General features: G+C 34.2%; 1 protein-coding gene across 1 annotated transcript; it reads left to right on the top strand.

Moving 5' to 3' along the window:
- The first annotated feature begins 12,945 nt into the window (after positions 1–12,945).
- LOC124898511 lies at positions 12,946–13,831 on the top strand. Its single transcript, XM_047412151.1, has 2 exons — positions 12,946–13,449; positions 13,562–13,831. The coding sequence occupies exons 1-2, from the start codon at positions 12,946–12,948 to the stop codon at positions 13,829–13,831; spliced, it is 774 nt and encodes a 257-aa protein (XP_047268107.1).
- Positions 13,832–14,391: the final 560 nt, after the last annotated feature.

Genomic DNA, 14,391 nt, shown 5'->3' on the forward strand with positions numbered 1-14,391 from the left:
TAGGTTGAGATAATTATCCCCACTATAAATGGATGACTGAGATTGTGATCACTAAAGTTGAGGTTCTATTTTGATGGCAAGGGTAGAATAACTCTCCCCAACGTGGGCAAGACGTTGGACTCCATGTAGCTCACATGGTTTATGTCAGTTAGAAGAAACTCCAAAAACAGTCCCCTACTCTATTTAAGATAAAAGTATATGTGTTGAAAGTTTGATCTTGAAATTCCCAAGTGTCCCAAGTTTTAAAGTTCCTAAAGTTCTAAGTTCTTAAGTTTTAAATAAGTTCTATTCTCCTCGAGATAACACATGAGTTTTAAAAGTACTGTTTAAAGTTTCCTTTAGCATACAAGTTTTGAGACTAAGAGGAGAATTTCGATTTCAGAGTAAAGTGTAATGACTCACGAGATTTATATTACATGCTTTCTTATTCATGATTTATGAGATTCAGATTTCAGTTTTATTCAAGCTATGTGAGTCATCTACAATAGCATTCATGTTTTTTATTAAGATTGATGATATTGATTATTTAATTGCATACACCCCCATATACTCAGTACATCTTCAAAGTAATGATTCACATATACGTCTGTGTGCTACATTGTCTCATAATGTAGGTTCAAGTGCTCAGTCCTAGCAGCGTCAGTGATCCTGAGTACATTTGTCTACATTCCCACAGTGGTGAGTACTCATAGTTCAAGGACCTATTCTCCAGACATTCAGCATTATTAGTAGTTGGTTTTGTTGATTTCAGTTTGAGTCAGTTGGGGATCTGTCCCAATGACTCTCTAGTTCTTGATTAGTAGAGTTTTGTCTGACTAGATTATTAGTGGTGTTATAGACTTTCCAGTATTGTTTTGATATGCAGACAATATTCTTATTATGCTAGTTCAGTTTTGAAAGATATAGCATTATTGCTTGATTTGACATCTTATAGTAAGCAGTAGAGATAGTAGCAGGCTCAAAGGGTTAGCTTGGGGCTACTTGTAGCCCTAAGCACCGTGTGACATTCTGGGATGATATTCCGAGGCATTACATATTTAGAACCTAATAGCCGATAGTAGTGTAGGTGCATTTTTGTGTGTTTATGTATATATATATGTATATATATGTGTATATCTCGTGTATTGTAAAAAGTCAAAAGCTAACTTAATGTATATGGAATACCTTGATTTGAAATGATCGAAGTGTAATATACTGTAGGTTGAAGTTATATTAATGTAAGCTAATCAATTAATCGATAACTCATCAAAGTATGTATGAAATACGTCGGATTAATTACAGGGTAATATACTCGTGTATGTGATATATATAGTACGTATTTAGAACCTGATAGTAGATAGAGTGTGTGTGTATATATAGATATATATAATATATATTATGTAGTGATGTACGTAGGACGTAGTCCGAAGCTTATATTTATATATATGTATGCATATCTCATGTGTAGTGTGATGTACGTAGTACGTAGTCAAAATTAACGGTAACTAAATAATATATCCAGTTATATAAGGAATACACTGATATCATACGATTAATCGATAAGGTAATAATATATCGTTGAAGGTATGATAACATAAGATAAACCAACTCATAATTTATCTGAGTATATGTGAAATACATTGTGTAATGGGGTAATATACTCGTGTAAGTGATGCATATAGTACGTATTTGGAAGATGATAGTCAATCAAATATATATATATATGTATATCTCGTGTAGTGATGTATGCAGTAATCAAAAGTTATATAACTAAATCTATATATCAAAGTATTTTGAATAGTACGTTGATATCATACTATTGATAAAATATACTACTCGCGTTAATATAGACAAGGGTATATTGTGGAGGTTATAATAGTGTAAGCTAGTTAGCTGATAATTCATCTGATTAATACGATGTATTATGAAGTATATAATATTGTACTTAAAAGATAATTAACTAAAAATTCATCCTAATTTACGAAATGCATTGATATTATTATACGATTGAGGAAATATACTACTCTTGTTAATGTAATGATAAAATAACTAATTATCTGGTTTGTACATACATTACATTAAATTATTTGGATGTTATTATAATATTATACAATTCATTAAAAAATTAATTTTTTGAATAATTATTTTTTAAAAAAAGAAACCAACTGCTTATGATTGATTTTCTAATTTTTTTTATACTACCTGACCCAATCCATCTTAATTGCCTTGAAATACCTAGACTTCGAACCATTGAAAAATTTAATATTTTGGTGTCATTAGGGTGGGTACGACTAGGAGCTTGAGTAGTACCCCTTTGATACGAGTCGTATCCTTCTTCTCCTCCCTATCGTATCCTAGGCAGTGTGGTGAGGATCACTCACCGTCCTAGGTATGAGTGACCCTCCCTTAAATCGTACCTAGGGGTACTAGTCGTACCTAGGTGAGTCTTACAGGGGAGTCATGAGTTTGGAAGTGGACTATTTTGGGTACGATTGTTGTGTACGAGTTAGGGGTGAGTCGTACCCTTTGGATATGACTCAAAGGTGCATGTTCATACCCTTAACAGTGTGTGTGATCAAGGAGAATCCTGGGGTACGAGTCAGGGTACCACTCATACCCTAGGATACAAATACTTAAGTGAGTCGTACCCCTGGGCGGGTTTAATTTTTAGCTTTCAACTAAGGGCCTTGTGGTTATTTTTCATGTCTAAAACCCTAAGACCTCTCACTATATAATTGTGTGTATCCTCCTAAACATCCATTTTTGATGGATCAAACACCTTAAATACTCTCCCAAGCTCATCTTTGAAGAATTAGAGGCTAGGATTTTAAGAGTGGTCTTCAAGAGGCAAAGGGGAGTTAATATTCTTGGTGATTCATCTTGTTTAAGGCATGTATCTCTTCCCCTTTCTAAGTAAATCTAAACCCATGTATTTCACACTTGGATTAGTAAGTGTACATAGTGGTTTTGAAATCAAATGAAAAGGGTTTTGTTGCCTAATATTGAATAATGATGATTCTTGCTTAGACTTATGTTTATACATGTTATTGATGGTAGTTTGCACATATGAATGCGTGTTGTATGTGGTCTAACATGTCTAGTCTTGATGGTTTCTACCATAAAATTGTCCATGGTAAAGGCTTGTACACAAGGTGTTTTTGAAAATATCTAAGTGAGATGTCTAGTACATGATGATGATGCTTTGAACTAGGGCAAAAGACCAATATGTAATTGATGACCTTGATGGTTTGATGAATAAGAAGGGGGTTAAAGTCCCTAACATGAAAATGAAATTGAATTGTGTGTTGAACTAAATTGTGGTATAGACTTGTTAATTAAGTGTGAATGGCTTGTAAAGGTCTTGAGAACCATAGTTTCAATTGTATGATGAGTTGAACTAAGGTATTGCCCTATTAAAATGGTTAAGCAATGGAGGTTCCCATGAAGACTATGTGGTCATGTATGGTGTTGAATTGGCTAAATGGGTTAAGGTCTTTATGTGTAGAAATGAATGTATATGGATGCATGGACAAAAGGTTAGAGTCCCAATATCGACTAGTGAGAGTCGTGATGGCTTGAGGTTAAATTTCCTTGCCTAATGAAATCACTTGTGGTTAAAGTCCGTTGCATAATGAGATATCATGAGGTCGAAGTGCCTCGCCAAATGAATTGGATTAGGGTTAGGGTCCCCTATCTAATATAGCATAAGGATAGAGTCCGTTGCATAATGTATGGGCATGTGGTTACAGTCCCTTACTTGAATGAATGTATGTGAGTGGTCAGAGTCCCTCACTTAAATAGATGTGTATGTGTTTAGAATCCTTTTCTTGATGATACGTGAATATAGTTAGTCCTATTCCTAATAAGAAATATGTGAATCTATGAGTGTGAAAGGTTGGAGTCCTCCATTGCATACATGATGAATAAGTGCTTCGTAAGTGTTGATGAAACTTGTCCCCTTGGTTAGCATGTGATATGTATATATGTATGGATAAGGTTATGAATGTGAGTGAATATGATATATATATTTACTTGTTATTGAATGATAATGCTATTTTATCCTTATACTTGACTTACATACTAGCGTTCCAACCGTTAACTGTCTCCGAATGCTATGTCCCCACGTGACATAGAGGCCAGAGCTTGCTCTTCTCTTCCACAGTGATTAGATGATTGAAGCGGTTCGTGTATTAAATTTGGAGTGGTGTGCTTCCTTTCTTTGGAAGACTTTCATCCTTGGTCTCCTATCTTTAGACTTAGTCATTTGGACTTGGTTTGGCTACTGTCAGTGGAATATCCCGGCATATACATTTCTAAACTTTGGTTTGTATAGAGGTATTGTGGATGACTGTGGACTTGGGTATATTGGCTAGTGTGTTGATTATTTATGAAATAGTTAGACATTGTTTAAGTTTGTGGTATGTTTTCAGCTATCTCAATTTTGGTCAGGATTTACTTGACCTATGTGGTTGATGTGACGATTGTGATGGGTTATCGGGCGACCTCCAGTTCATGTGGTCTTGAGGTGCCCCTATGACATGGCATAGTTTTGGGGCGTGTCATGCCTCTTTTCTCTTCTAATTTCCCTAGCATCTAATTTTACACTTAGCAAGAAATAACCCTACCATCTAATGGAATCAACAACAAAATCTCACTAATGGAATCTTTCTCTGGTGATGGGTCTTCCAATTTTTGATCCATACAGTTGGGCTATGGTATTAATTGTAAATCACTCATCACTCCTAATGCAAATATTAGAGCTTCTCTCGCTACCTGAATCTCAGTAGTTTCAATCGAAAACTCGCTAGCATGGGTGGATATTTCCACTATTTCACCTTCTGTATTCACCATTTTTCATTGGATTTGTCAAAAATATAGTAGTTTTTTTTGGATTTGCTTTGATTTGTACATTTTTAACAATTTCTTTGTGTTTCATAATAAATCCTCACACTAATTCTTTTTTTTACTAAATTTATTGTATTTAGTCTTTTGTAAATTTTTTTAAAATGGATTGTTGCCATTTGTTAATATGAAGTCTTTTGTTATCTCCGAAGGTTGAATCTCTTAGTTACTGAATCTCTCTTCTTCTCAATCTCAACCACAAGTCACAGAACTTTCCATTAATTTCTTCTTCGTTGATAAGGTCAATACAAGGTTAACCACCTCTCGATTTTCTTCTTCATTTGTGCTATTCTTACATGAATATTTTAATTTTTGGTGATCTAAGATTTTCTTCATAATTTAAAGGTTTTTCTTACATTATTTTTTCTTGTCTGAATATTCATATTTTCAAGTTTAGTTTCTGGGAAAAAAATCAAATGAAAATTATTATTTTTCTCTTGTTCTGCTTTTATGTGTTGAACTTCAAATTTAAGTGCAAACTAATTTGATTTTGCTTTGGTACTTTAAAATTATTTTTTTTATTTTTATAATTTATTATTTTTACCTATTGATCGGCGTTAAAAGGTGTTGTTTCTTGTGAGAGTAGTGAAAAAAATTACTTTGTTATTTTTAGTGACCAATTGTCTCTCTCTTTTCAACTTAGGCCAAGCAAAGGTAAGTTGATTTCTCTCAATTTTCTTAAAGTAAAGTCTTTAAATGTAGTGTTATGGTGGAATTGTTTGCTGTAGAAGGCTTTGAAAGCCATAGGTTTTGTTACGATTATATGGTGTGAGAGGGACATGCGATGCCTCTACTTATTTGCTTTATTAAATCAATTGAATTGTTTGACTTATAATATAAATGAAAGTTTAATAATTTTATTTTGAATTGCAATGTTGCTAATATGAAATGTGAACTTGTGTTTTGAAATTAGTTAAGTGTAGCCACTTGAAACATGTGAATTAGTGACTTGAAAATGGTTTAGTATTGTCACTAGAAATGTGAATTCAGTATTTGAAAATGGTTAAGTTTAGTCACTTGAATTATGAATGACTGACTTGAAAATAGTTAAGTGTAGTTTCTTGAAATGTGAATTGGTTACTTGAAAATAGTTAAGTGTAGAGTTTTGAAATGTTAATTAGTTACTTCAAAATTATCAAGTGTAGTCACTTGAGAAGTGAATTAGTGACTTGAAAATGGTTTAGCATAGTCACTTGAAATGTGAACTTGTGTTTTGAAATTAGTTAAGTGTAGTCACTTGAAAAATGTGAATTGGTTTAGTGTTCTCACTTGAAATGTCAATTTATGACTTGAAAATGGTTAAGTGTAGTCACTTAAAGAAGTGAATTAGTGAGTTGAAAATGGTTAAGTGCAGTCACTTGAAATGTTAATTAGTGACTCGAAAATTATCAACTGTAGTGTTTTGAAATGTTAATTAGTTACTTCAAAATGATCAAGTGTAGTCACTTTTGAAGTGAATTAGTGTCTTGAAAATGGTTTTGTGTAGTCATTTGAAAGGTGAACTTGTGTTTTGAAATTAGTTAAGTGTTGTCACTTGAAAATGTGAATTCATGACTTGAAATTGGTTAGTGTTGTCACATAAAATATAAATTCATGACTGAAAAATTGTTGTGTAGTCACCTGAAATGTGAATTAGAGAGTTAAAAATGGTTAGGTGTAGTCACTTGAAATGTTAATTAGTGACTTCGAAATGATCAAGTGTAGTGTTTTGAAATGTTAATTAGTTACTTTAAAATGATCAAGTGTAGTCACTTGAGAAGTGAATTAATTACTTGAAAATGATTTAGTGTAGTTACTTGACATGTGAACTTGTATTTTTAAATTAGTTAAGTGTAGTCGCTTGAAAAATGTGAATTAGTGAGTTGAAAATGGTTTAGTGTTGTCACTTGAAATGTGAATTCATGACTTGAAAATGGTTAAGTGAAGTCACTTGAAATATGAATTGGAGAGTTAAAAATGGTTAAGTATAGTCACTTGAAATGTTAATTAGTGACTTGAAAATGATCAAGCGTAGTCACTTGAAATATTAATTAGTTACTTCAAACTGATCAAGTGTAGTTAATTTAGAAGTGAATTAGTGACTTGAAAATAATTTTTTGTATTCACTTCAAAGGTGAACTTGTGTTTTAAAATTAGTTAAGTGTTGTCACTTAAAAATATGAATTCATGACTGGAAATTGGTTTAGTGTTGTCACTTGAAATGTGAATTCATGATTTGAGAATGGTTAAGTATAGTCACTCAAAATGTTAGTTAGTTACTTCAAAATGATCAAGTGTAGTCACTTTAGAAGTGAATTAGTGACTTAAAAATAATTTTGTCTATTCACTTGAAGGGTGAACTTATGTTTTGAAATTAGTTAAGTGTTGTCACTTGAAAATGTGAATTCATGACTAAAAATTAGTTTAGTGTTGTCACCTGAAATGTGAATACATGACTTAAAAATGGTTAGGTGTAGTCACTTGAAATGTGAATTAGAGAGTTAAAAATGGTTAAGTGTAGTCACTTGAAATGTTAATTAGTGACTTGAAAATGATTAAGTGTAGTATTTTGAAATGTTAATTAGTTACTTCAAAATAATCAAGTGTAGTCACTTTAGAAGTGAATTAGTGACTTGAAAATGGTGTTGTGTAGTCACTTGAAAGGTGAACTTGTGTTTTGAAATTAGTTAAGTGTTGTCATTTGCATAAGTGAATTCCTGACTTGAAATTCATGTGGTCTTATCACTTGAATACAAATTTATGACTTGAAAATGGTTAAGAGTAGTCACTTGAGAAGTGAATTTGTGAGTTGAAGATGGTTAAGTGTAGTCCCTTGAAATGTTAATTAGTGACTTAAAAATGATCAAGTGTAGTGGTTTGAAATGTTAATTAGTTACTTCAAAATAATCAAGTGTACTCAGTTTAGAAATGAATTAGTGACTTGAAAATGGTTTAGTGTAGTCACTTGAAAGGTGAACTTATTTTTTGAAATTAGTTTAGTGTTGTCACTTGAAAATATGAATTCATGACTTTAAATTGGTTTAGTGTTGTTACTTGAAATGTCAACTCATAACTTAAAAATAGTTAAGTGTAGTCACTTGAAATGTGAATTAGAGAGTTGAAAATAGTTAAATGTAGTCACTTGACATGTTTACTTGTGACCTGAACTAATTAAGATTGTGATTGATTGTATAGATGGAATCTAATTATAGCTGGATATATTAAAGAAATAATCATAATAGACTGGGTCTTAGGGTGGAATTTATTAAAGGTTTTGATCGATTTATTGAACATTCCAAGACACTTGATGATTGGTCACTTTTTCAGGCGATTCGTTGTCCTTGTATAAAATGTGATGGTACTAGCATTCTAAAATAAGAAGTTGTGAAGGATCATCTTTATAGAAAAGGGTTTCAAGAGGACTTTTTAAGATTTCATACTAGTCATGGAGAAGTTCGGAAAAATAACTTTATTGTTGGTGAAAGTAGTAGATCTGCAGGGCATAATAGCTATCAACATACTAGGATGAAAAAAATGGTGCATGATTCTTTTGGAATGCAACAAGGGGTCAAATTTAGGGAAAATATCGAATATGTTCCCAATACAGAAGCACACCATTTTTATGAAGAGTTACATTCTGCTAGTCATCCTTTGTATGATGGGTGTTCACACTCTCAATTGTTTGTTGCTGTTAGATTATTAAGTATCAAATCTGATTGAAATATTGCTAAAAGAGGAATAGACTCTATGATAGACCTTATTAAAGATTTAGTTGAGCCCGCTTTAGAGATTCCTGATTCTTTCTACAAGGCAAAAACAATGGTGTCAAAGTTAAGTCTCTCCTCAATTAGAATTGATTGTTGTAAAAATGTTTGCATGCTATGCTTTAAGGAAGATGCTAACCTAGAGTCTTGAAAAATTTGTCAGCACCCTCGCTATAAGCGTGCTTGTCATGGAAATAAAAATTATTATTAAGGCAATGCATTATTTACCTCTTATACCAAGGTTGAAGAGGTTGTATGTATCAAATAACTCACCTCTTCTTATGAGATGACACAGTGAAAATAGAAGGCCCTCTGGTGTTATGTCTCATCCATTTTATGGAGAGGCTTGGAATCATTTTGATGAAACTTATCCAGATTTTGCAGCTGAGCCACGAAATATTTGATTGAGATTGTTTGTGAATGGTTTCTCACCTTTTTATATTGGTGCTGCTCCATATTCATGTTGGCTTATATTTATCGACCCATATAATCTTTCTCATGAAATATGGATGACTAGTCCATAAATATTTCTGAATTGTGTTGTTCCTGGCCCACCTAATCTAAAAAATGATATTAAGGTTTACTTGTAACCTTTGATTAATGAGCAATAAATTCTATGGCATGAGGAGGTTAAAACTTAGGATATTTCACTTAAACAAAATTTAAATGTGAGCCTATCTAATGTTGACTATTAATGATTTCCCTGCCTATGGAATGTTGTCTGGGTGGATGACAGCAGAAAAGTTAGCTTGTCCATACTAAATGGAAAATACAAAATCTTTCACAATAAAATAAGACATGAAAAATTCATGGTTTGATTGTCACCGTTGTTTCTTGCTACCTAATCATGAGTTTAGGAGACTCAAGAATGCATTCAAAAAGAATAGAACTGAACATGATGGTCCACTGATTAGTGGTAAAGTTAGCACTCATTTATTTCTAAATTTGTGCTCACTATAATAATTTAATTCTATGAATGAGACAATTTCGTCATTGAATGTACTAGTTCCCACATTTTCCAGGTCTACAGGTGATAAGAAGAAAAGGAGTGAAATGAGCTGAAAAAGAATCAAAACAGGAAGAAAAGTACAAAAGGCTAGGTAAGAGGAGGATCTGACCCTCAGTTACCGTGATCGCAGTCTGAGGCTCGCAATAACGACAAGTTAAGCTTGGTAAACTGTCGGCGATTGCGAGGTTTTTATGGCAGTCGTGGCCATGTTGCAGCGATAGCGGCATAGCGGGTTTATGCTCAAGGGAAATTGTGTAATTATTTGTAGACGACCCCAAATCCCACAAAAGAAAAAAAACCCTTTCTTATTTGGCATTCCGTACTTTGAAAATTGAATTTGCAGACTTTAAAACCCTACCAAATTGGGGAAACCATTGTGTTTAAATATCAAATTTGAGTTTAGTGAAATTGAAGTTAAATTGATGAATATTCTTGTTTGAAATTTCCATGGAAGCATTGAATAATCCTTTTGGTATATTTCTTCTCCCTAACTTCATGAGTAGCTAAATATTTATCTTGGGATTATGTTGAAAATAGGGTGCAAATATGTGTGGGTTGTGATGTATTAGTATAGATTCTTTGTTGTTGATGATGGGTTTTACTAATGCATGTTTGATTTAATTGGGATCTCTTGGTGAAAACCCTAAATTACCATAATAGATTTGCAGGTCAAAACCCTAAATTTCAAAATCTCACATTATTTCCATCTTCCTACTAGGATAGATATTCTAACAACAAACTACCTAGCTTAGCTTAATTGAGGAAGCCACTTTCTTTAATGTATACTAGCTGGTCTACAAAAGCATGACGCATGACGCTGAGCGATGGAAAGTGGATTTCAGGTTCGATAGTCTCGAGAAGGTATTAGCCGACTCATTCAATCTTCTATAGCGACTTTCGGGCTTCGGTCGCTGGCTCCCCTGTCATCAGGTCACCAACTTCCTTGACATTCTTTTTCTAACTAATTACTTTCAAGTAGAGTACTGTACATAGAAAGACTTTACTTAAGATGTGGAACTCTTTTCTCCAACATGCGGTCACACAAGAAGGTTGGAGTAAGCTAGTCGTGCCTGCACTCCTAAAGGTTGAGAGCTTATTTAGAGCAATAAGAGTCGTTGAAAGAGAAGAGAAATATGCGATACTTTTAGGTCCTATATCAGCCTTGAAAGAGGGATATGGGTGACAAAGCATTAGTGAACAATAGTTAGATGGAGCTTATTCTCTTTTCATTATCTTAGACATAAGAGTTAATTTAGAATTAGCTAGGTCATGGGCATCTTCCTAGAAATAGGGATGCCCAATTGAGGTATTAGATGGATTTGATGGCCACATTCATAAGGTATCTGAAAGGGTCCATCATAATCTTTAGGTTTGTTTGTCAAACTAGCATCAAGAACCTCTAATCTATCCTACCCATGTAATCATCAACTAGAATTTACATCCAATTGTCACCAACCCATGTATTATTTTCCCCTAGGAAGACATAATCCCAAGACTTGTCTAATATTGAAATGTTAGCCACATTTGTTTCTTTGAGTTGGTAGTTTGATTTGATTTTTGGTAACATAACTTTTTAAACCAATTCCCCATTTTAATTTATGCATTTCATTTTGTTTACACTACGGGCATACACTTAGACGCTATCAACACATATAGGGTTTGAAGACTATACTCACTCCTAGAGGATTTGACATCAACGTGAGTTGAGCTTTATTGACAACGATCGTCCTATATCAAAACTACGGTATAGATGAGTGTGATCAAAATAACGCCATTGCCAGGGAGTGAGACTTAGTTTTCACTTGTGCGGTGTTGATTGTAGCTTTGGGTATACCCATGGTGGTTTTGATTTACTTTGTTTGTTATTTTTTTTTTACGTGATTTCAATAGTGTCTACGACACCATGAGGGACCATACAAGTAATACTGAGAATTTTGATGGTCCCATTGATGACAAGGAGAAACTCTATGTCGTTGGACGTACGAGTGCTATCCATATCCCACCTAATCAAGGGAATGGGATATTCTATGTCACGAGTGTTATGTTGCACATACTTCAAATGAAGGGTCTCTTTGGGGGGCAAGCTCATGAAGATCCCAACTTGCATTTGAAGAATTTTGTGGAATTTTATGCCCTTTTCGACATTGCTCACATCTTACAAGATTCCATATGGTTGCAACTCTTTCTATTTTCTCTAATGGGTGAGGTGGTATGATGGGTACGTTCTCTTTTCACCAGGTCAATCACATCATGGAATGAACTAACCTTTGTTTTCTTAGTCCAATACTTTCTACCATCCAAGATGTTACAATTGGGTGACAAAATCACTAATTTTCAGAAATTGAATTGAGAACCTCTATATAAGGTATGGGAGATATTTAATGGAAAGCTCATGTAATGTACCTACCACAAGGTCCCTGATAAGATGCTTATCCAAATCTTCTACCGGGCTTTGGATCAACTAAACAAAATCGTGGTAGGTAAAGCGGTCGGGGGTTCACTTGTGAAGTTGTCTTATAATGTAGCTAAAAACTTGCATGAGAAAGTCACAAAACAAAATTGGGGATGGAATACTCGAGATATCGAGGTAGTAAAAAGGTCTCCTACCACCTCCTATGTTGATAAAGAGAAAAGAAAGAGAGATGAAGAGAGGAAGGAAAACATGGAAAAAATGATGACATAATTGGAGCTGCTAACGAAACATGTGATGGGTGCACCCACACGGTGAATGTAGTAGCATCCAAGGGATATATGAAGAAAATACCAAGAGGCTTGATGAAGAAATTAGGTATTTAGCTAACTATCCGGTGGGTTCCCTCCCGTCTTGTTAAAGGCAAGGTGGGAACCAAGGTTGGATGGATCATGAAAAAGATTGGGATTGGCGTGATCGTGAAAGATATCATGATTAGAGAGACAAAAAAAGGGAATATGATCGATATGTGCCTCCCCATGACTGGGTAAAGGGTAAAGAGTCCAATTTCTTTGATCTTGGAAAATTCAAGACCAAAGATGTGTTAGAAAGGATCTTGATGAGAGCGAAGGGAATGGACAAGATGGTCTAGTAATTGAAAGGTGGATTTTCACAAATCAACCAAATATTTGTATCACACTTCTCCTCAATCAAATAGTTGGAGATTCAAATCGGCCAAATCTTCACCCTACTTAATGCTAGACAAAAAGGAGGCTTTCCTAGTGATACCGTTGTGAACCCAAAAAATAATGCCAAGTATTAGCGATCGTCACTAAGAGTGGCAAAGATCTATGTGATCTTGTGGTGGATGTTGAAAAAGGACAAATGGTGAGCAAATAAATATGAAGAAGAAGAATGTAAATGATTCAAATAAGGAAGCTCCGAAGTCTAAAGGAGGGAATGAAAAAGAACCAATGGTAAGTAAGGAAATGGTTGATAAAGAAGGAGATCCGAAGGTGGTTGAGAATGATGAATTCCAAAGTTATCCGTTACCTACCATGAAGGTTCCCCCTTCATTCCCTCAAAAGCTAAAAAAGAAAGAGTACAATGCCAAATTCAAGATGTTCCTTTCTAAGCTTAGCAATCTATCAATTAATATCCCATTGTTAGAAGCCATTCAAGAGATTTTGGGATATGCTAAGCTTATGAAGAAGTTGGTATCAAAGAAATATCTTATTGATGGTAAAACTATACAAAGTACTGATGGGTGTAGCGCTATCATGACTAGCACTATAGAAGAGAATAAAGAGGAGCCTGGGGCCTTTACAATACCTTGCACTATAGGTAGACATAAGTTTGAAAGAGCCTTGTATGACCTTGGTGCAAGCATCAATCTCATGCCCTATGTAATCTATCAAAAACTTCGGTTGGGCACTCCTACTCCAACAACAACGAGGCTATTGAGCAGACTGGTCTATCAATAGACCGATTGGAGTTTTGTTTGATATTTTGGTAAAGGTGGACCGCTTTATTCTTCCAACAGACTTCATTGTTCTTGATTGTGAGATAGACCAAGATATACCTATTATCCTTGGACGACGTTTCCTAGCAATCCGAAGAGCTATTGTTGATATGGAGTTAGGAGAAATAAACTTTTGGGTCCAAGATAATGATGTGTCCTTTCAAGTATACAAGACCAAGATACAATACATAGAACTACAAGTGGTGTCTGTCATTGATTTAGTAGGCATAAAGGTGAATGATGGGTCCCTTGAGGATCAAACTTAAAAAGATAAAAAATATTGTGCTGCGACAATAAATTAGGCACTAGGTGGGAGGCAGCCCACCAATGCCATGAAAGTGGCTCGTATCCTTTATTTTTTTATTAGTAGAGTAGATTTAATTTTGTGTGTGTTTGATTCATGAAATTGTGGTACTATGAAGTGTTTTGAATGAGTTAGAAAAGGGAAAGTGTGGTGCATTTGACTAGTGGACTAAATAGGGGAAAACAAAGAATTAAATTTGGTCTCTATTACTGTGATCTACGTATGCGTGTCACCACAATCGCGAAAGTCGTGTGACCGTGATTGCATAACTTAGACCGTGATCGCGGTCAAGTTGGTTTAAAAATTGAACAGTCACCCATTCCCCCCACACTTATTTCTAATTTTCTCTCAAATTGAAACTAATATTACCTAAGTTTTGGGCATCCAAATTATGCATCAACATCCTCTTGCATCCCTCAATCTGATATGTGATTCAAACACCATATTTATGTGTATTTGTAGGTTTAGAGACCATATTGTAGGGATGGCCTAAAATGGTACTTTGAATGCTAAATATTTGTT

This window comes from Capsicum annuum, chromosome 5, assembly GCF_002878395.1.
Source record: "Capsicum annuum cultivar UCD-10X-F1 chromosome 5, UCD10Xv1.1, whole genome shotgun sequence".
Classification (NCBI taxonomy): domain Eukaryota; kingdom Viridiplantae; phylum Streptophyta; class Magnoliopsida; order Solanales; family Solanaceae; genus Capsicum; species Capsicum annuum.